The 23,769-nt window shown below is 48.4% G+C and overlaps 1 protein-coding gene across 13 annotated transcripts in view; it reads right to left on the reverse strand.

The window, feature by feature from the left end:
* DNM2 (dynamin 2) overlaps positions 1–22,068 on the reverse strand; it is a 59,151-nt gene extending 37,083 nt beyond the window's left edge. For 12 of the 13 annotated variants that reach the window (XM_073318858.2, XM_073318856.2, XM_073318853.2 and 9 more), the window contains exons 1-2: positions 21,803–22,067; positions 6,007–6,080 (exon numbers count right to left, since the gene is read on the reverse strand). In XM_073318858.2, the coding sequence (XP_073174959.1) occupies positions 6,007–6,080; positions 21,803–21,963 (235 nt within the window). In that variant the 5' untranslated portion in view covers positions 21,964–22,067. Of the gene's footprint in view, positions 1–6,006; positions 6,081–21,802 lie in introns of all 13 variants that reach the window. The other variant, XM_078849626.1, reaches the window with a different exon arrangement.
* Between the last annotated feature and the right edge of the window lie 1,701 nt (positions 22,069–23,769).

Below are 23,769 nucleotides of genomic sequence, written 5' to 3' on the forward strand. Positions count from 1 at the left end.
CCGTGAAGGAGCAGAGACAGCGGCATGTTTAGCCCACATGACTTGCTCCCATTCAGGGATCTATCAGTATGGCAGGTGTCACTGCCTATCAGCCCTGTTTGGATCTGTGCTGACAAAAGTTCTACATTCATTTCACTTCCAGTGAGGAGCAGCAGGTTAGCGCTGTCCATTCTTTAAACACTAATCCTAGACATCGCTGGCAGTGAGGTGGGTGTCCTCCCAGAGGGGAAACTGAGGCATGGAAGTGTCTGTCTGTCTGTCTGTCTCTCTCTCACACACACCCCCCACCAGCTCTGCCACTGGTGTGTGGTTGTGTGTATGGCGGGGAGGGAGGATGGGGGAAAAACGGACACGGACTCAAATTTTCTTACAATCCAAGTATAGGGTGGCAGGGACCATTGTAATCTAGTCTGACCTCCCATATAACACAGGCCAGAGAACTTCTAAGATAAACGTTTAGACTCCCCACGACTCACACTTCGATACCAAATGCCACTGAGACAAAACACACAGCATCGAGACAAGACCATCCCGCTCTGCAGCCCCCTCCCCCTGGCACAATCTAGGTTAGCAGTGCAAGGAAGGAGGGGCTCTGTTCTCCCCTCCCCCTAGGCACTAATGAATTTCAATAGTTGGACCAAGGAAAAGAAAGTCATACAGACTGAGCCTCGCCTGGGATCCCGTGGGTCACGCTGAGGCGGCTTCCCACCACTGCTATGAAGAGCCCATTCAGTGAATGAGGCCAAGGGGTTTGCAGGCTGGAACCTCTGGGAGAGCAGGCATGCTATCTGGAAAGCCTGATGTCGGGGGCTCTCTCATGATACTGATGCCCCTAACTGGCATACTTGGTAATAGTATTATGGTATCACCTGGGATCCCCCCTCATGGCCCAGAATCCCATTGGGCTAGTGTGACGAAGCAGGACTGTTCTTAATGTTTCCTCTGAATATTGTGTGCCCAGTTTCCCCTAGGCAGTTCTTAAGTATCTAGGTGGTAGGATAAGGGTGTATGGTCGTTGCAGAGCCCTAGAGGGCAAGTGTGTGCAAGGGTCTGGACACAGAGAATGGCAGACACCCTGTTTCCTGGCAACTGATGGCCTGGGCCCTTCCCCCCTGCAAGGTGAAAGCAAAGGGTTGGAGAACAAAGGAATCGGGTGACCTCCTGGCCGGGGAAAGGGACAAAGCCCAGAGGAGGAGGGGCTGGAGGGAGTTTCAGTTTGGGGCTGGCTGGGACATGGAGTGAAGTGCAGACGTGGTTGTCTGGCTCACTGCCCCCCAAAATGGACCCGGCTGAGGGGTCCTGTTCTCTGCACCTACAAGCTCTGGTTTAGACCATGTTCCTGTTGTCTAATAAACCTTCTGTTTTACTGGCTGGCTGAGAGTCCCGTCTGACTGCTAAGTTGGGGGGCAGGACCCTCTGGCTTCCCCAGGACCCCGCCTGGGTGGACTCGCTGTGGGAAGCGCACAGAGGGGCAGAGGAGGCTGAATGCTCTGAAGTCAGACCCAGGAAGTTGGAAGTTGGGTGAGCTGTGTGTCCTGCAGACAGGCTGCTCACAGAAAGGAGACTCCCGCAGAGTCCTGACTGGCTTCATGGGGAGCAGTTCCAGAGCATCGCCCGGGGACCCCGAGACAGCTAGGCACTGCACAAACACAGGCCCTGCCACAAAGGAGCGGAGGTTCTATCAAATGCTAGCTCATGTGACTCTTTCCATGCACTGCTACCCTCGGTGACAGAGGTACAAAGTTTGAAAGCAGCTCTGACCTCACTGGCATTTCCCAGAAGCAGGTCATTTTCTATATGAGGGCAATAAAGTTAGGGAAAGGGTTTATCACTAGCTCTTGTCACCTGCCTTCAGGGCCATGAGAGCAGGCAGGCAGGCTCTGGTCCCCCAAAATAGCTGGCTGGCTGTGGGGCACATTTCAAAGCCCACGGGAAGTACTGAGTCCTCAGGAACTCCTGGTCTTATCTTAATTTGCTCCGTGGCTTGCACCCATCCAGTCCCAGAGCAGTTTCCATCCAATCAGAGGAAGGCAAGAGGGAAAACAGAGTTGATGATTTGGGATTTAACATCCCGGAGTGTTGACAAGAGCAGCATGACTCCCGGAAAGTGCCAATGCTCCACACTGGCAAGTTCTGCACTTCAAGCAGAACTCTCTCGTCATCACTTGCACGGAGCATTACATTGCAATCTAGCAGAAAACGCAGCAAGATTTGACTGCAGCTGAAAATCACTTCCCCTCCTTTATCTATCAGCCAAAACCTGCCGCTCAGGTTTCACTTTCTCCTGCAGCCACCCACTGAACTGTTAGACCAGGGATAGGCAACCTATGGCATGCGTGCCAAAGGCGGCCTGTGAGCGGATTGTCCGTGGCACTCACGCTGCCCAGGCCTGGCCACCAGCCCGGGGGGCTCTGCATTTTCATTTAATTTTAAATGAAGCTTCTTAAACATTTACTTTACATACAACAATAGTGTAGTTATATATTATAGACTTATAGAAAGACTTTCTAAAAACGTTAAAATGTATGAGTGGCACGCGAAACCTTAAATTAGAGTGAATGAACGAAGACTCGGCACACCACTTCTGAAAGGCTGCCGACCCCGGTGTTAGGCAAAGAACCCTGGACTTGGGTCTTGGGAGATGAAGAGCTTGGAGGCTCACCTTCACCAGTGAGCAATTTTATTGCGGAGACAGCATGTAAATATTAACCCAGCCACATTCCTCTAACCTTGGGGATGCCTTCGAACCAGTGGTTGGCTTGAAATGGCTGAACTGAACTATGCCGGATGCACCAAAAGCAGCTGCTGCCTGTACGTATGCAAGGCAGTGAGCAAATCAACCAGAGACCCTTGGCCGTATTTAAAACGCCTGTGCAAGTCTCCTCAGTGCTAGCAACGGTGCCTGTGCTAAGTTCTAGACCAGTGGTTCTCAACCAGAGGTCCGGGGCCCCCGGGGGCCACAAGCAGGTTTTGGGGGGTCCTTCAAGCATGACTGGCGTTCGACTCGCTAGGGCCCAGGGCAGAAAGCCAAAGCCAAAGCCCTGCCACCCAAGGCTGCAGCCCAGGGCCCCGAGCCCTGCCACATGGGGCTGAAGCCGAAACCTGAGCAACTTAGCTTTGTGGGGCCCCAGGCAACTGTCCTGCTTGCTACCCCACCATGCTGGTCCTGGCTTTTGTATGCAGAAAAGCCGTTATGGCACAGCTGGGCTGTGGAGTTTTTAATAGCATGTTGGGGGGGACCTCAGAAAGAAAACCCCTGCCCTAGATGAGAGTTTAGGGCCCCAATCCAAAGCTCACTGAAGTCAATGGAAAGAGTCTTCCATTGATTTTAATGGGCATTCAGCCCGACAGCACAGTCGCTCCATTGGTAGCGCAAAAAGCACTGCGTCATAGCAACACCAGCTACTCCTACTTGCCTACACTCCTCTGGAAACAAGGCCAGGACTCGGCTGGAAACAAATCCTCTACACTCCAGAGGTCCCTGAAGTTGGCCCTGTGCAACAGACTCCTCCCCAAGCCAGCTGAGACCGACTCACTTGCTGTCCGGCCCCTGCCCTACCCTGCCCGTTGCTGTTGCTCCTCCTCCGGCCTTTGTCTCGCTTCCCAGGCCAAGAGTCACCTGGTCGCATCCCCCTCCGGGTCTCAGGTTACGAGGGGTGGCCACAGCATTCATGCAGGCAGCTGGAGCAGCCCCCACAAAAGTCACACATGCTTATTCCCACCACCTAGACATTGGTGCAATACACAGAGAAACTGAGGCACACACAAAGAGGAGTCCTTGTGGCACCTTAGAGACTAACAAATGTATCTGGGCATAAGCTTTCGTGGGCTAAAACCCACTTCATCAGATGCATCCACTCCATCCATGGCTGTAGACTGTTGTTTTTGCTGATACAGACTAACACAGCTACCACTCTGAAACGTGAGGCACACACAGCATTCATTGAAAACAGTAAGACTTGCATACAACAAGGGAAAATCCCCACTTCTTCATACAAACCAATGAGCACAGTTTGAATGAAATTTTGCTAACTCTTCATGTATTTTGCACACCAGATATCAGGATTGTTGCTCTATGAATGCCACGAAGATGCAGTCACATTTGGGGCATTGGTTTCAGTCAATGCTCCAAAGAGAGAAGTCTGCAAAGCTGCAGTAGCTTTCCATAACATTTAACAACATGCTAGCTTACTGGGCTAGCGATAACCACCTCATCTGCAGATCAATACGAATAGACCCTTAGTAGCTACTGCTCCCTACCTGTTGTCAGGGGTGGCAATGCAAGAGTTAACTGCTGGTGGTCTATTCCCCCACTTCCCTCAGAGATCTGAAGGAAAGTACTCTCTCCAAAAGAATTAGCCCATCTTGTAATCAATACAGAATTCCCACCTGACAACACAGCCTCATGGTGCTTTGCCATCCACTATCATGCATGGCTGTAGACTGTTGTGACTACACTTCTCCAAACCCAAGAGGTAGAGAGGCCCACCCACCCCTCCTGGAAAAAGGACAAAGCAAGGGAATCATCATGCATATTTCATTCAAAGTAACGTACCAAGAGAAATCTTCCCTGAGATCAGGTTTGCTGGCATTTTAAGCATGTGCTCAGGTTAGAGTTGTGGCTTGTTTTTAGCCTTTTCACATTTATCATGATCAGTATCTCTGGGGCAGAGAGCCATGATCCAATATCAAGGTCTGTTTCTACTGCTTCTGACACTCACACAGTAAGGAGCAACAGTTAGAGTGGCAGGAGAAAAGCCATAGGCCAGTTTTATAAGCAAGTTTGTTTCATGAAGAGTTAAAGAAGTTGTGCAAAAATCACACCCCCTCACACCAAGAGAATGGGGTTTGGGATCACTAAATGCTCCGGATCATGTAAGAGAAGCTACGAAGCGTCTCAGTGCTGGAGGTTTTTTTGTTTGTTTTTCTTTAAAAAGCACTGCCTTCACAATCTGGTGGAGTAAATTACACCCTCTCCAAAGTCCAGCTCTGGTAAAGCAGCAACTCCCTGAGCTTATCGCTGGGAGAACAGGAATGGCTGTGTTAACTGACCATGTCACAGTATCAGCAGGGAGCTCAGCCTGACAGCTCCATTTGGTCTTTTACATGGGAAGAGATCAATTTGCCCAACTCTCTCTCTGCTCTGAAGAATAGCAGCATGAATATCAGTGATTGCTGCATGACCCAGGAGGGACTGAGGACGGGGACAGAGAGGAAAATGAAAACTAACAAGGAAAAGGAAACTTTCAGGTAATGTTAATGCCTGCAGTGTTAATGCCTGTGACATGGTCAGTGCTAGGACCCCTGCCCAGACCAGAAGTGGGTTTGTTCTCAAAACCTTTAGGGCTACAGCTGGTTTTCAGACATCACGTATTTCTGAGATTTTAGGCTAGAAGAGACCATTATGACAATCTACTGCACTATAAGAGGCCAGAGTTTTGTGTTTATGAAGGACTGGATTTGTTTAAAACAAATCAGAATAAGTTCATATGGACTAATCGATACTGCTTAACTTGCAGTGTAAACTGACAGAATAATGCAGAAGTTATTTGCCATAGAGTTTCCACCCAGTGATCTACGCCTGTGGTAAACGTTCCTGATTAGCGGCATGCTGAAATGACAGTACTAACGCCAAATTACACAAAACAAGCCTCCTAGCTCATTTGCCACTTACAAGGCAGCTTTCATCTCCTGAGTGCACGTTTTCTTTCCAGCAGTTTAAAAAAAAAAATCTTGTCCCACAAGCATTAAGAGAGCCTGAGCTGTGCCCTAGTCATAAACTTGTTAAGTGGCAAGACTACAAGGGTTTCAAACACAGACAGACATTCAAACAGACTTGCACTTTCTCTGATCTGCTGTAAATATTGAAAGAAGTATTTGCCAAGGGTACTAGACTTGTTACCCAAATGGAAGAACAAACTTCAAACATCCCCAAACCCATATCCGTAAGGGAACAGCTGGTGTTTTGATTTATGGAGCAACAAGCTGTTCAGCCCCGCACTGTACCTGTTTTTGAGAAGATTAGCTGAAGAATAAGAGGACGTCGGGTGACAATTCCAGACCCACGGGGAAGAAAGTCTCTGTAAGGAAATAAAAGAGATGGAGTTACTCACAAGGCTAAACAAGTAAGGCATTCAGATACTACAGTGAGCAGTAGCATACTAGCACCTTATTATTTGTATAATGGTAACACCTAGAGACTCCATTGTGACAAACCCTGTACATGCTCCTGGCCCTGCTGAGCTTGCAAGTGACTTATCTGTAAAATGGAGATTTTGGGAAATTGAGGTACAACAAAAGACAGACGCTGGGGATCTGTGGCAGAACCCAGCGCTCCAGCCACAAGACCATCCTTCCATTCAGTTTTTAACTTAAGTTAGTCTCTCATAGTTACAGTTCTGAGAGAGGAAAACAGGAAAGAGGCTGGACCCTCATTACAGGAATGAGTTTCTCATATTCTCCTGACTACCAGAATACAACCTCTCCTGAGGCCTCTGGAGAGGATGCTGCCAGATTTTTGCTACAGCAGAGCTGGTGTAGATAGAAGGAGCTGTATTTACATGCACATCATGCTCTGGTACAGGGGTCGGCAACCTTTCAGAAGTGGTGTGCCGAGTCTTCATTTATTCACTCTAATTTAAGGTTTCGCATGCCAGGAACACATTTTAACGTTTTTTAGAAGGTCTCTCTCTATAAGTCTATATATTATATAACTAAACTATTGTCATATGTAAACAAGGTTTTCAAAATGTTTAAGAAGCTTCATTTAAAATTAAATTAAAATGCTGATCTTACGCCGCCGGCCTGCTCAGCCCGCTGCCAGCCTGGGGTTCTGTTCACCTAGGCTGGCAGTGGGCTGAGCAGGGCCTGCGGCCAGTACCCTGGCTGGCAAGGGGCTGGCAGCCAGAACCCCAGACCGGCAGCGGGCTGATCGGGGCCGGCGGCTAGGACCCCAGATCGGCAGCGGGCTGAGCGGCTCAGCCCACTGCTGGTCTGGGGTTCCGTCTGCCAGCTCCTGCCAGCCAGGGTCCCAGCTGCTGGCCCCGCTCAGCCCGCTGCCAGTCTGGGATCCCGGTCCTGCCCACATAGAGTGGGTACCTACCTTCTCCCTGGTTCTAGCCCATTCTCTTCCTCTCTCTGCACTGAGCTGAGGGTGGGAGTGCACTGAGCACAGGGCTGGGGGTGAAGGAGCAGGCTGGGAGTTGGGGTACAGTGTCTGGCCAGGAGCTAGAATGAGGGAGGGGGCTCAGGGTTGGGGCAGGAGGTTTGGGAGTGAAGTGCTTACCTGGGCAGCTCCCATTTGGTGCGAGGGGAGCAGGTGGGAATGTGGGGGCTGTGTGTGTGTGCAAGAGTCAGAGCAAGGGGTGTGGGGGGTGCTGCAGTCAGGGCTGGGGTCGTGGGGAGGGGTGCAGAGCAGAGGGTGTGGGCTGGGGTCGTGGGGGTGCTCCCAGCCCCCTGCCCTGAGGGGCTCACAGCAGGGTCTGGAGGGGATATACCCTGATTCCACCCCCATTCCCCAAGGCCCCGTCCCCACCTCTTCTCTGCCTCCGAGCACTGGGCTCCGCTTCTCCCCCTCCCTCACAAGGGCCATCAGCTGATCGGTGGCAGGGAGGGAGAGGAGGAGGGGCAGGAACCCAGCATGGCAGGGGAAGGGGAACAGCCGGCAGGACCAAGCTTTTTCAGCCTGCAGGCGGGGGGGGGGGGGCATGCAGAGAAGAGTGGGCCGGGGCGGGAAGGATTTTTAATGGCACGCTGCTGCCTGCCAGAGTCCTGGCCTGGGTTCGGCAGCAGGCTGAGCGGGGCCGGTGGCTGGGACCCGGCAGGCAGCAATGTGCAATTAAACATCGGCTCGTGTGCCACAGGTTGCCCACCCCTGCTCTAGTATCTGGAGAGACAAGAAGCACACACTGTGAAACAGAAGGAGGGAGGGACAGCTCCCGTGTCCTCAGGTTCCCTTTGGCCTTACAGCTTGTAAGTGGCTGATATCAAGGTTCACAGCAGAAGGGTCTGGTTTTCCAGTCATCAACATTTTAATAATGATCAGATTGCAGCGTTGTTAAAAAGTGTGTGCTCATCATGGCGAGCTCAAAGACAGACTGTTTAACAGGGGAAAGACACTCAGTCATTTTCTTTATTCTTGGAAGCCACCCAGGCTAAGTGTTTCGAGTTATTTCCCAGAAGGGCTGGATTTCTGATCAACTGCAGAAGAAGACAAAGAGCTGGCAACACTCCTTGGACACAGACAGAAGTCTTGGAGCGAGTCACCCCCGCCCCTTTCTGTTGGGGAGAAACTCAAGTGGGCAGAGCCATTGTGAGAGGCCTACATGTTGGACTCTTCTGCCTGGAAATCATGCTCCTCCACATCCTGGGCATGCTGTTTTGTTAGAGACAATTACTGAAGACTGAATGGCTACAGTTCTTCTCTATGACAGCACTGAGAACAAGAGCTGCTAGGGCAGGAGTGAGGGGCACTTAATGCAGGTTTTCTGAGCAGTTCTTTTGTCTAGCATTCATGGCTTCACTTGCTTTGAAATGGGAAAGAGAAACGCTCCCTAGGAAAGACTGCACTGAGAGCTTTCCCATTTGTTTCAACCAGACAGAGTCATCTGGACTTCTCCAAATCCCCCTGCAGTGGGAAGCTTTTGGTCTTCCTACTCCTATCGCTTCCACTATTGCTGTGATGCTCTGCAGCTGTGCCATTTGCTCCCTCAGATAAGGGGTAAGATAAGCACATCACCAGTATGAAGAAGCCTGCTAGGCATCTCCACTATTTTGCCCTTTATTTAGCTATTACACATGTGAGTGACATTTGTGTACAGGTGTGTTAATTCTGCATACTAGATGTGCAAACTGGAAAGCCTGGCACACTGGGTGCCCTCATTAGACCCCAGGGTTAACAGGCTATGGCAGTTTTCCGCTCAGGTCTGTTTCAGGCTGCCTGCAGACTCAAGACGACGTCAGTGGGACCCCACTTCACATTTGCAAGGTTAGCATCCAACAAGTGGAAGCTTGAGTTGTGCAGAATCTGACCATCATGGGCGGCAATAGGGGCCAGCTCCGAAGACCAGGCTGGGAGCGGACACCGTTATGCCCAGCTGGTGGCCTGTGCGGCAGAGCCTCACAGCTCGGTAGCAAAATGTGGTCTTGCAGCAAGCCACACAGAGCGCGCTGCATGAAGAGAGCGGTGCTACACCTGGCCCAAGCACAGATAAGCTGAACTGGGGTAGAGCCGAGAAAATGAGCCGTCCGAGCAAGTCCAACGAACTCTTCACACCAAGCACGTGGAACAAACATCTTCCCACGAGATTCTGAGGACATAACGTCTGCTCCTGCAATAGCCACGGGCGGAAACCAGCAGGAAGACCAAGTGCTTCGTTTGTCATGGAGGTCTGCTCTCCTTGGTTTATTTTCCCTTGTGCTTCGCTTTTCTCTAGAGCCACCTTCCAGCCACAACCCCCAGAATAACCCACGATATGGAAGTCTCACACCAGTCCTTACATGCCATTTGGAACATGATCACTGTTCTCTGGCTCCCGATGTGGGCCAAGCAGCCACACACTCCTTCACAAATCAGCAACTGGCTTCCTGCCACTAACTTCTACTCCAGCCCCATCTACTCCCACCTTAAGGGAGGGATCAGACGATCAGGGTTGGAAGAGAACTCAGGTCACCTAGTCTAACCCCCTGCTCAAAGCAGGGCCAACCCCAACTAAATCATCCCAGCCAGGGCTTTGTCAAGCCAGACCTTAAAAACCTCTAAGGATGGAGATTCCTCCACCTCCCTAGGTAATGCATTCCAGTGCTTCACCACCCTCCTCATGAAATAGTTTTTCCTAATATCCAACCTAGACCTCCCCCACTGCAACTTGAGACCATTGCTCCTTGTTCTGTCATCTGCCACCGAGAACAGCCTAGCTCCATCCTCTTTGGAACCCCGCTTCAGGTAGTAGAAGGCTGCTATCAAATCCCCCCTCACTCTTCTCTTCTGCAGACTAAACAAATCCACTTCCCCCAGCCTCTCCTCGTAAGTCATGTGCGCCAGCCCCCTGATCATTTTTGTTGCCCTCCACTGGATTCTCTCCAATTTGTCCACATCCTTTCTGTAGTGGGGGACCCAAAAACTGGACGCAATGCTCCAGATGTGACCTGACCAGTGCTGAATAGAGGGGAATAATCACTTCCCTCGATCTGCTGGCAATGCTCCTACTAATGCAGCCCAATATGCTGTTAGGTTCTTGGCAACAAGGGCACACTGCTGACTCATAGCCAGCTTCTTACCCACTGTAATCCCCAGGTCGTTTTCTGCAGAACTGCTGCTTAGCCAGTCGGTCCCCAGCCTGTAGTGGTACATGGGATTCTTCCGTCCTAAGTGCAGGACTCTGCACTTGTCCTTGTTAAACCTCAGATTTCTTTTGGCCCAATCCTCCAATTTGTCTAAGTCATTCTGGACCCTATCCCTACCCTACCCTACCGTACCGTATCTACCTCTCCCCCCAGCTTTGCGTCATCTGCGAACTTGCCGAGGATTCAATCCATCCCATCATCCAGATCATTACTAAAGATATTAAACAAAACCAGCCCCTGGGGCACTCCGCTTGATACCGGCTGCAAACTAGACATCGAGCCGTTGATCGCTACCAGTTGAGCCCAACGATCTAGCCAGCTTTCTGTCTACCTTTAGTCCATTCATCCAATCCATACTTTTTTTTAACTTGCTGGCAAGAATACTGTGGGAGACGGTTTCAAAAACTTTGCTAAAGTCAAGATATATCATGTCCACTGATTTCCCAAATATCCAAAGAGCGAATTATCTCATCATAGAAGGCAATCAGATTGGTCAGGCATGACTTGCCCTTGGTGAATCCATGCTGACTCTTCCTGATCACCTTCCTCTCCTCCAAGTGCTTCAAAAGGGTTTCATTGCGGACTTGCTCCATGATTGTTCCAGGGACTGATGTGAGGCTGACCAGTCTGTAGGCCCCCGGGTTCTCCTTCTTCCCTTTTCTAAATATGGGCACTGTATTTGCCTTTTTCCAATCACCCAGGACCTCCCCCGATCACCACGACTTTTCAAAGACAGTGGCCAATGGCTCTGCAATCACATCAGCCAATTTCCTCAGCACCCTTGGATGTATTAGATCTGGACCCATGGACTTGTGCAAATCCAGCTTTTCTAAAAAGTCCTTAACCCGTTCTTTCACCACTGAGGGCTGCTCACCTCCCTCCCCATACTGTGTTGCCCAGGACAGCAGCGTGGGAGCTGACCTTGTCTGTGAAGACAGAGGCAAAAAAAGCATTGAGTACTTCAACTTTTTCCACATCATCTGTCACTAGTTTGCCTCCCCCATTCATTAAGGGCGCCACACTTTCCCTCACCTTCTTCTTGTTGCCAACATACCTGTAGAAACCCTTCTTGTTACCCTTCACATCCCTTGCTAGCTACATCTCCAGTTATGTTTTGGCCTTCCTGATTACACCCCTGCATGTTCGAGCAATTTTTATATACTCCTCCCTAGTCATCTGTTCAAGTCTCCACTTCTTGTAAACTTCCTTTTTGTGTTTAAGCTCACCGAAGATTTCGGGATGGTTTGTTCCCGCACCCTCAATAAGGCTTCTTTAAAATATAGCCAGTTTACCTGAACTCCTTTCCCCCTCATATTGGCCTCCCAGGGGATCCTGTCCATCACTTCCCTTAAGGGAGTCAAAGTCGGCTTTTTTGAAGTCCAGGGTCCATATTTTGCTACTCCCCTTTCTTCCTTTTGTGAGGATCCTGAACTCCACCATCTCATGGTCACTGCTGGAGACCTGATCTGTTTGTTAAAACCCATCTTAAACATGGGTGATAAAATAAGACCATCTCTCTCAATAACCTGTTCCCTGTTCTGTTTGCCTCTCTCCCATTCACCAGGGACTGTTGGAATTACATTATACTGTCCAATTCAGGAGCCTGATCTCAAAACATCATGCACCTGCATGACACTTTTATACCAAGGTTATTGGGGCCCTAGAGCACCAAGATACATAAATGATAACATTCTGTTCAGAAAGAACGGGAACATGGCTGCTATCATCAGAAGACATTCCAAATACCATTTTAAAACTGTTTGGAATTGGAGTGGCATACTCTCTGTATTGGACCAGAGAGCACAGAGATGATTGACATACCATTTATCTCTAAGGATGTTCTGGTCCCTTTTTCTAATTAGGAAATGTATGTTCTTTTTAAAAGGTTGTTTTCATTGTGGGTTCAGTGTCTGGGCCCCATTAACAGCAGCTGGACAAGCGGAATTAAAAGCAGTGTAGAGGGAGCCTTGAAATACAATTCTAGAAACCTTAGGTTCTGTCCATACTATGATTAAACCATGCTATGGACTAAATGGGAGAGACTAGGAAAGCCCAGAACCACTTTAAGGCCCATGCACTATTTGCCCAGTTAATAAGTTGGGGGACAGGAAAGGCCCAAGATAAAAGTACAGGCTACCTCTACTGGCGGCCCAGGGGGGAAATGTTTCATTTCTGTGTTCTGTAACTAGGAGACCAAAAGGTTTCTTGTAACCCATGTTTGTTTTGTTTTTCTAAAAGGTGACCCCTGAGCAGGCTGCGTAATCCAGCCTCAACTCAGAGTCACCCACGTTCTCCAGGGCAACCTTCTGAGATTTCATTGGGGGCTTTATCTTTACAAACACCCCCCCCCGTTTCACCTGCTAAATCTTTGTGATTTTTGCCTTCAGTGCCCATTCACTTCCCTCCCCTACATAACAGAAGTTCATTTTGAGCTCTATTTTAAGATCCTTTTGTGCATGAACCTTGCTCTTTTAGACTGTAAAGAGACACACCCCCAATTCTCTATAAACGGTTAGCTCTTTACAATACCATATTAATCTGTTACAGTGCAGCAAAGCAGAGGTTATTAACATAACAAGCTGCACTTCCACGGATTTTTGTCTAGTCTTCCATCAGGTTTAATAGCATGAGTACACACAAGACTTTACACTTTTACAATAATTAGTGCTCACAACCCCAGTGACAAAGGGAAGTGGGACTGTACTGTGAGTCAAGGGCAGAGGCAGAAAACAGAACCCAATTCCTGCTGCATGTTAATTTCACACAGTGCCAAAGGAATCAGGCCATACAGCACAAACTTGTTTGCCATTAAGTCCCAGGGTCAAAGGTGAACATGGTTTGATCATGCAGGAGAATGCAGGGTGACCTTCTATTTGAATGTAAAGCTACAAGGGAGATTCTGTATCCGCTGTTTAACAAGAGATTACTTTATTGAGGGGGAGAGGGAACTCCTATGCTGCAAATGAGATGTAAGCCAAGCTCTGTGTGGTACAGAAGCCAGCCCATTCCTAAGTGGTGTCCATGAATGGCAGGGTGTGGGCGTTTTACAACTGAAGGGCGTTGCCACATTCACTTCGGTTCAGGCACGCTTATCTCGTGGGCAGCATAAATGGGAGTCTTCTTATCCATGAGAAACTTCAGTCCAGAGGACGTGCCAAAGGGGACTAGGACCCTACACAAAGGTCCTTTCCCCATTTAAAATACTAGGGTCGAAATGGCTCTGTTGTACATAGCCATCAGGCTTAAGTGAGGCAGGAACTGGAATAGCCAGTTCCGAGAGCTGTTAGTGGCCAGGGTTTGAGCATGTGAAAAGTATATTTCAAAAGCCAACGGAAGTCGGTCCAATAAAAGACATTATCTCACCCACCTTGTCTTTTCAAGGCACTGCCACAGCATACAAGACTTCCTTTATTGCTGCTCTGCACCTGCTAACTTGCCTCCAGTTTACCCAATATCAGCCCATCTAGCTTACTTAGCTAGATTGACAGGGCAGAGGGCCACTTTCTGAAGCTAGCAGGATGCCACTTAATACCCATCTGTTACTTGCACCATCTCCATTAGCAAAAGCACTTAAAGTCAGCTCCCTATCCTCAAGTTTCTTTGTATTTCACCACTTGGAAGGTCTTGCTTGCACTTGTCAGGCTCATGGCTCCGTGGCTTCCCTGCACTAGTCTCCTATTAGGGATGAAGTGGGCTGTAGCCCATGAAAGCTTATGCTCAAATAAAATTTGTTAGTTTAAGGTGCCAAAAGTACTCCTTTTCTTTTTGTGGATACAGACTAACATGGCTGCTACTCTGAAACCTGCCACTATCGATTTCAGAAAATCTTGAGACCATTTGTTGAGTATTACTACCCAGCAACTTGATGTAAGAACCGGTCATTTGTATCTTTATCCTACCCTGAAACATCAAAATATTCCATTGGCATTGTTCTGGAAGTTGTCTCTCTCTCCACCTTAGGCTAGATTTATAAATACGTATTTATTTATTTGTTGCCTATCTGATCCATTTCCTCTGAAGCGCATTGCTGTTGCGCCAACATTTCACTATTAATGGTGGACTGCACGTGTTTTACTAGAGATTGCAGGATGCATGCGGGATGAGTACAGAGCTGTTCAGAAGCACAACTTCTGCTGCATTTCACCAGAACTGAGGTATTTAAAGTTGCCAAGAAACTTCATCTGCATCCCTCCTGGTTTCATTAATGTTTTATTTACAACCACTAACAGTATTGATAACATGTTATGAACAAGATATAATGGCCACATTGACAATATATTCAAGGAATCAAATGTCAATGGACAGACCTCCCAACTGTGTGGCTCACAATGACTCCATTGTGATCCTCGGGCCCAATGAGCCAAGGACCCACTACAAGTCAATGGTCAAATTTTATGTAGATTGAAATGTCTTTTACACTTCCATTTGTCAGGATGTCACTGACAAAGCCACTGCAGGGCCAGTGGGAGTCTCAGAGCATTTAACACATTTGTACTGACACTGTAAGGGTTCCAAAGATGGATTAGTCAATGCACATTTCATTGTGACATCAACAGGATGGGTTATAATACTGTTCATAATGCAATTTTAATGCACCACTTTATATTTCCTCTTACACGTTTCTCTCCATAAGACGGTTGAAGTGATTCATCTCTATCGAGAGGTGCATTATGATTGGCAAGATCACCCACTATTCTGTTTCCCCTTGGGTATTAAGGGCAAAATAGCTTCACCCTGAATACATTTTAATCCCTGCATCTTATTAGAAGAATTAGCATACTTACACTGGCTCACTTCCTGCTCTGCGACAGCCTCCTTATGTGACCCTGGACAAGTTATTTTGTCCATGTTTCAGTTTCCCCATTGGTAAAACGGGGCTCATAAACCTTCCTTTGTCTCATCTATTTAGACTGAGAGAACTTCAGAGCAGGGGCTGTTTTCCTGTGTCTGCACTGTGTCCAGCACTATGGGCTCCCCATTTAATTGAGGCCTCTAGGCTCTATCACAAAACAAATACATCAAAATTGATTTTGAATAATTAACTTATGTCACAAGGATCCAAACCCCCTCACTGTGCCACTCCACCCCCCAATTATCTTTGGCAAATAAGCTAAATAAGCCTCGAGGCTTGTGATTAACCCAAGCAGGTAAAGCAAAGCATTCTCCTTGCTTTCTGAACAGGAAGTACTGGAGCTCAGCTGCCATTACAGCCTGGGAACACGCTCTGCTATCAAGGGAAGCGGACCTGAAATGTTACCTCTCATTACTGCTAGAAAGTGGTAGTTTTTCCAGGCATCTCTCAGGATTTCTCTGTGCCTAACTAATTAAGGCAGCGCTGAATTTAAGGTAGCCTGAAATGTGGTGGCGTCACTGGAGAACCTTGCCCCTTCCTCCGACACTTCCGGGGACAGGATACTGAAATTGCTCGGCCATTAATGACACACTTCCTAGGCCATAATTTACAACCCACACATTAGCTGGCCCTCCAATTTATTACTATTAAACCAGACCAGTATGATAGAGCAAACAAAAATCTTAAAGGGTAATTTACCAGCATAAAATATTTCCATTTATAGACAAGAGGGTCAGTAGTTTCATAACACAAAAGGATGGACATTTTTATAAACAAAGCTGGTAAATTGTTAGATGGAAACTGATCAAAATAATTTCATGTATTACTAACATTAGCCATTATTCCAATATGCCATGGTGAGAGCCACTGAAAAGCGAAGTTTAAAAAAAAAACAACCTAACTGACTTTTCTCTGTTGGTGTCCCTCACATTTCAACTCTTCACTCAGCTCCCCATAAGCTTACCAACAAACAGGACTGGTCTATTTCACCACCTTGTTTTCATGCATCAGCCCAGTGCTATTCTGTTTGGATTGCAAATATCCCCCAGAGATGTTGACAACCAAACAAAGACGATTTACATAGAAATTACTTACATTTCCATTAAGTGTTGCAAATAAAACTCAAAGCCTATGGGCTCTTAAGGAGGTTAGATGTTTGGTTTTCTATTCAGGTTCTTTTAGGACACTCATCACCGTCAGGGCCAGAACCTGCATAAATTTAATTTTACACATACAAGAAGTCCTGTTGACATAAATGGGACTACTCCTACAAGTAAAATTAAGCAGGAGCTTAAGAGTTCAAAGGTTCTGGCCCACTAGCGATTTACTTTAAGCTTGTAAGCAATGTTGTTGTAAGCATGCAGACCTGAAGAAGAGCTCTGTGCAAGCTCAAGAGCTTGTCTCTCCCCATAAGAAACCGGTCCAGTAAGATACCACCTCACCCACCTTACCTTAAGCTTGTTAGGTTCACTATCTACAACAAACGTTATGCAGCATGGTTCTCTCTGCATCCCTCCAACGGCTCCCCCTTGTCTACTGCATCAAACATAGGCTGCTTGGCTTCACTTGCCAGGCATTTATGCCTTCTCTCTCATTCACTAGATGTCAACTTCCATCTCTGACCAGCCAAGATCCCAGCACCCGCTTGTTACATTTTCAAACAAGCCCCTTCATGTATTCTCCCCCAGCTGCCCCTCGCATGTGGGAGCAGCTCCCTGTAAACATGTACAAAGCTCCCTCGTTGTCCTGTTTCAAACTCTGCTTTGTTGTGATGCCTACAAAGACTTAACAATTAAGCTGCTGGTGTGCTGAGTGTACTTCTTCCACGCTGACCCATACGGTCTCATTGTTTCCTTTTATTCACCCATCAATCTGTCTGTACCCACCTGTCATTTCGTCTTGTACCTAGATTGGAAGCTCTTTGAGGCAGGGACCATCTTTTTGTTCAACGTACAGCACCCTGCACAACGGAGTCAGCATTCATTCCGAAAAGCCTGAACTGTCCAACATCCAGCCCCCACCCTCTCTCACACAAAATATTAGATCTGTCCCAAAGTAGACTAATCCAGGTCTATCTCAGAGTAAGTGTACAGCCTTCATTCAGATGCAGAATTAGAACATGGAACTTAGTAAGCTTTTGTATTGTTGTAACACGTAGCATTAAACATGGTGCCATAATACAAGCAGATGGTCCCAGCCTTGAACTTCTTACAATCTTAATGCTGGGTTACCTGTGTCAGGGCTACTAATCCCTTATTCTGAACCCTACTGCAAAGCAGCAGCTAGAACAGAATAGCACTCTTATAACTATAAAAAGAACAGGAGGACTTGTGGCACCTTAGAAACTAACCAATTTATTTGAACATAAGCTTTCGTGAGCATCAGATGCATCCGATGAAGTGAGCTGTAGCTCACAAAAGCTTATCCTCAAATAAATTGGTTAGTCTCTAAGGTGCCACAAGTACTCCTTTTCTTTTTGCGAATACAGACTAACACGGCTGTTACTCTGAAACTTATAACTATAGGTATTTAGAGCTACATTCCCTTTTAATTTTGTCCCAAATGCTTTTGTAGTTATGTAGGGAAAGAACTACATGAAAGAGAAAAGTGGAAGGTACCATGCCATTGTTATTACCACACAGTAAGAATCTTCTTGATCTTGTGGCTTAGAGTGTTCAAACGCTACTTTGAGGACACCAAGTGAAGGCAGAATTCAACACAGACATAATAATTACCCTCAATTATGAACACAAGGGCCTCACTGTAATACAAGATTCGTGTGGAAGATTCCAGGTTACCCAAAAAAAAATTTTTTTACAAGGATTTTGCCTCACGTAAAACCTGCCTAATTCAGACACGTATTGAAAGAGATTCTATAGATTTTGGTTAACCCCTTATTAAAGGCCTCCTTGTTGAAGGCTTAAAAGCCATGAAACAAAGATTTTTAATTATGGTGCTGGGCTTTCAGTGTCACTATAATTACAGGCTGCCAGTATATCCATTGGCAGCTTTTGAGGAGATAATAACATGACCATGTTGATCCCAGTTGGGACAAAGCTTGGCGCAATGCACCAGTCCAGGTGCAAGTTTTGTTTTACAAAATTGGATTTCAATTGATCCAGCTGCCTTTTATAAATCTAGCAAGTAATAAAAATGGAATCAGCGGGCTTCCAATTCCCCCTACCACAAACACCTCTTTGGAAAGCTGTTAACCCAAAACGTGGCTCAAACCCATGTGATAATGAAAGACCAAGCATTAGATGCCACACCACAAGGCCCCAGATTCTGATCTCAAACATATGGGCACATCTGGTCACCAACCTAGGAAAATTTTAAATAATGAAAAGGTTTAACCACAGGAGCAAGACATTGAAAAACCCCATGTGACCTTCTTCTAACAGAAAAAATAAATTATTGGTCTGAGATCATTGTGATTAAGAGGCTAAAGCATCCAAAAATGTAGGGAAAACAGCCCAGCCTGAGTCAAACAGAACACTGCTTTTTGGAAAAGAGATGAAGGCATGACTTCAACCCAAGCAGAGGCATTACAGAGGATGGGGGGAGTGGAATTTCAGGACAGAGTTTTAGGCACACTCAGATAGTCTACATATCAAGAAGACCCTAATACAGCATCTGCTTTAACCCAAATGGGGCCCCACTGTACTGCGCGCTTTACAGACATATTAAGAAGACATCCTTGCCCAAAAGACCTTATGCAGTCTAAAACAGGACTACGGGTGGGAGGGGAACAGAGCCTCAGAAAGGCAACATGACAAAGTGACTTGCCCAAGATCACCCAGCAGGTCAGTGGCAGAGCAAGAACTAGAACCCAAGCCTCCTGACTCCCAGTTCAGTGTCTTATCCATTGGACCATGTGCTTCCCAGTGTGCCTAATTGATCTTTATTGAAACTATCTACCATCCGATACCGTGAGGCACTACTGGAGATACAGATCCTAGATATACCCCTTTAGTTAAGTTGTTAGTACATTATAAAGAAATCCTACAAGTAGCAAGAGTCACACAGTTACCAGCCCTTCACCACCATCCTTTAAAGCTAGGACAAGCTGTAGAAAAGGCAGAGATTAACACACACAGAAAACTTAGATCACTCTAGCAAGACAATACAGCTTCTTACAAGTCCTAATTTGTGACCTAAGAAGTGACTTTGTTCCCCAGGTCACAGGGGTTAGGCACTGTAGAAGCAGAAATTATTAAAAGCTACTATTCATCTCCAGAGAGTCAGACAGGTGTAAGTCAAGTCTTTTAAAGCTTTGGGTTTTTATGGAATCTGAAGTCCACTTGTGCAGTAGCTACCCGCTGTCACCACATTACCTTGACACTATCACCTCAGCCTCTCCCCAACCTCCCCACCTTGTCTGTCAAGCCCACTTGTTGCATTTTGTCTTTGAATGTGAACTCTCTCAGAGCAGGGGCCTGTTTTAGTCTTCCCGGATCCTGCAGCCAGATCCAGAAAGGGTGGGTCCCATGCAGAAGCCTAATGACTCCAATACAGGTGTCTAGTCTCCAGTCTGTGCGTACACCGCACTAGCAGACCCAATTTGAACTGAGACCACTGGACATTATTGCCATGGCCACAGCAAAAAGATTGAAAACACAGACTCAGCTTTAAGTCTAAGATTAACTTGAGTAAATTAATACAGTCACGTTGAACACTATTAAAAATAACAGGTTCCAGTTTCTAGAGGCCTTTTACTAAGCATTGCTCTCAGGATACCTTGTCAGCTACTTTGACATAAGACTTCCCTCCGCCCCCTTCCGACACTTGTTCTCCTGTAGATCCTTGTACAATTTTTAAAAGTGTCTTGCAGGTAAAGATTAAGGAATTCAAAGATGCTGACATCAACCCAAATTAATCTGCAAGGTAAGTGCCAGTCAGTAACACAACAACCCAAGCTGCTCCATTTCTCACTGGTTTGGAAAACTATCACTGGACTGGGGACCATCACTTCAAATTACATAGTCCATTCAGTACCATAATGCAGATCCAGTGTCTTCAGGGTATACATGAAAATTTGTTTAATGTACAATCAGTAATATCAAGCATGGTGCTGGCTCCTACCAGTACAAAGGTTAAAGACATTCCTCCTTGGAGCATAAGGAATTAAGACTGATGTTAGAATAACCCTCCATACCAGCTGGCCTACTCTGCTCATTTCATGCATCTCTAGCTTCTTGCATCATGAAGGATCCCAACGGGCATTACAAGTTACTGGCCCCAATTCTGATCCCATTGACTTGAAAGGGACACAGCTTAACCACAAGACAAACAGGATTACCCCTCTTCTCTCTCTGGGGTAACATAACAGCACACACCAGGATAACCATGGAGATGGAGAGGGGAAGGGATCTGGGGACAAAGACAAGAGGGTGGCGCCTGGGACCTTATGAAAAGCACCATGGAGTCTTTGAGGAACATATAAAGTGGGCAAGACCTCAGCTTCTGCTGCAGGAGCCAGGCAGTTAAGGAAAAGTTGTTTTTTGGCAGCTCACAGTCTCCCCCCATCCTAAGATGCAGTCCCAGCACCTCACAGCCTGCAAGCCACAGTTGCAAGGGTCCCTTCAGCAGGCACGAGGCCCACAACATGTGGTGCCAAGGTCCTCAGCCCTGCTCTCAAGGTTCAGGAGGGTGGGAGGGACTGGGGCAGGCCCAGTGTGAGCCCCACCTTAAGTCACAGATAACTCCCACCCCATCCTCCAACCACCGAGGTGCAAGAGGACAGCTCAGTAGGAGCAGAATCCTGCATCTCCCCCCGCCGCAGGCACGCAAGTCCTGCTACCCGGTCAGGAGGGGACACTCCAGGGGAGTGCAGAGCTTCCTAACCAGATAGGGGGAGGTGCCCCAGCCACTGGGGCAGGGGACAAATGGGGGGAAGTGTCCCTGTGTCCCAGGATTGGGGGCACACGCCCAGGGAGTGCTCCTGGGCCCCCACAGATGAGGAGGGAGGTGCCCCCTCACCTAGGGCCAGGGAGCAGCCCCTCCCCGCCCCAGGCAGGGCCCGGGATGACAGGCCAGAGCCTCCGCCCCTCAGCCAGCCGGGAACTACCACGCTCCACTGCTATTCACACACCGGTCTACGCCAAGTGCGTCCACTGAGGCGCCCTCCCCCCCCTTGGAAAGACCTCGGTTTAAGCCATTGGCGTAAGGACCGCCCTGTCCACACAAGGCTCCCAGGCCAAGCGCGCTCCCAGCCCCGCCATCGAGAAGGGGCTCGGCTACCACCGCCGGCGTAAGCACACCAGCGCGCCCTACGCCACCCGCGCACGGCCCCGCGGGCGCCAGGCCCCCCGGGCGGGCGCAGCCAACGCAACCGACGTAGGCGCTCTCCGCAAAGGGGGCCGCGGCGGCGGCCTCGCGCGGCGCGCAGGACGTTACGCCGCCGCCGGGAGAGATTCACAGACCCCACCTACGCCGGCAGCGTAGCATCCTGGCCGTGCCCCTCAAAGCGGTCTACGCAGACGGCGTACGCGCGCGCCCGCAGTCTTCGCCCGCGGAGTTGCGGCGAGCTACGCCGCGCCCTGGCCGTTGCCGGGGGGGGGGGGGGGAAGAGGCAGGCCCCCCCCGGGACCCCCCCCCGGGACTCACCGGCCCACGAAGTTCTCGAGCACGGAGCTCTTGCCGGCGCTCTGGCCGCCCACCACGGCGATCTGCGGCAGGTCGAGGTGGCAGCTCTGCCCGATGGAGCTGAACGCGTCCTGCAGCTTGTTCACCAGCGGGATCAGGTCCTCCATGCCCCGGTTCCCCATGGCGGCCGCGGGGCCCGGGCTCCCCGCTGCTCGGGCGGCGGCTCTGGGCGGCAGCCACCAGACTTCCCCTCAGCGTCTCCTCATCCGGCCCCGGCCCCTACCCCTTCCCTCCGCCCCGCCCCCGGCCCGTCAGCGGCCGCTCCTATTGGCCGGCACCGCGGTCACCCCCGGGGGTCTAACCCAAAGAGCGGTCATGCAGCCCGTCATTCAATCTGAGGGGGCGGTGTTTAGCGGCCCTCGCCTACTTTCCGCATGGCTATTGGTCGCTTTTCCGGTCACTCTTTTCTTCCGCCCAATGGAGTTCACTCGTGACTTTGTCGAGGAAGGCGGCGCTTTTAGATCCCGCCCAATATCTTTTTTCTGGTTTCTCATTGGAGGGGAAGACTGTCGCTCTATCTAAGAGGGACGCACTCTGGAAAAAAAAACTCACTCCGCCCTGTCTCCATTGGTCAGAATTTCTGCCACTCTGCCACACCATCCAATTCTTTGGGAGAGGCGGGCTTCTCGAGGAAAGGTTGGGTGCTATTTGTAGAGAAGCCATATCTGATTCGTGATCAGAAGGTCAATCATGGTGTGCCTCATCATGATTGGTTTCTTTGTTCCTCTTCCCGCCCCACTCGACGGAGGAGGTATTAGAGGAGATCGGCTACCGTATTGCCTCAGATAGAACGCGCATTCAATTTAGCCCAGCCATGTATTAGTGTATGTCTCCTTGTGGAAGATACCTTTAATTTTTTTCAGAGTAGCAGCCGTGTTCTTCTGTATTCGCAAAAAGAACAGGAGGACTTGTGGCACCCTAGAGACTAACACAGTTATTCGAGCGTGAGCTTTCGTGAGCTACAGCCCACTTCATCGGCTGCATAAAGTGGAAATAGTGAATAGAGACTGGGAGTGGCTAAGTCATTATGCAAGGTAACCTATTTCCCCTTAAAAAGAAAAGGAGGACTTGTGGCACCTTAGAGACTAACCAATTTATTTGAGCATGAGCTTTCGTGAGCTACAGCTCACTTCATCAGATGTTTACCGTGGAAACTGCAGCAGACTTTATATACACACAGAAATCATGAAACAATACCTCCTCCCACCCCACTGTCCTGCTGGTAATAGCTTATCTAAAGTGATCAACAGGTGGGCCATTTCCAGCACAAATCCAGGTTTTCTCACCCTCCACCCCCCCACACAAATTCACTCTCCTGCTGGTGCTAGCCCATCCAAAGTGACAACTCTTTACATAATCAAGTCGGGCTATTTCCTGCATAGATCAAGGTTTTCTCACATCCCCTCCACCCCCATACACACACAAACTCAACAACCACATACCACACAACAGAACCACTAACCCAGGAACTTATCCTTGCAACAAAGCCCGTTGCCAATTGTGCCCACATATCTATTCAGGGGACACCATCACAGGGCCTAATAACATCAGCCACACTATCAGAGGCTCGTTCACCTGCACATCCACCAATGTGATCTATGCCATCATGTGTCAGCAATGCCCCTCTGCCATGTACATTGGTCAAACTGGACAGTCTCTACGTAAAAGAATAAATGGACACAAATCAGATGTCAAGAATTATAACATTCATAAACCAGTCGGAGAACACTTCAATCTCTCTGGTCACGCAATCACAGACATGAAGGTCGCTATCTTAAAACAAAAAAACTTCAAATCCAGACTCCAGCGAGAAACTGCTGAATTGGAATTCATTTGCAAATTGGATACTATTAATTTAGGCTTAAATAGAGACTGGGAGTGGCTAAGTCATTATGCAAGGTAGCCTGTTTCCTCTTGTTTTTTCCTAC

This window comes from Lepidochelys kempii, chromosome 20 (genome assembly GCF_965140285.1).
Source record: "Lepidochelys kempii isolate rLepKem1 chromosome 20, rLepKem1.hap1, whole genome shotgun sequence".
Taxonomy (NCBI): domain Eukaryota; kingdom Metazoa; phylum Chordata; order Testudines; family Cheloniidae; genus Lepidochelys; species Lepidochelys kempii.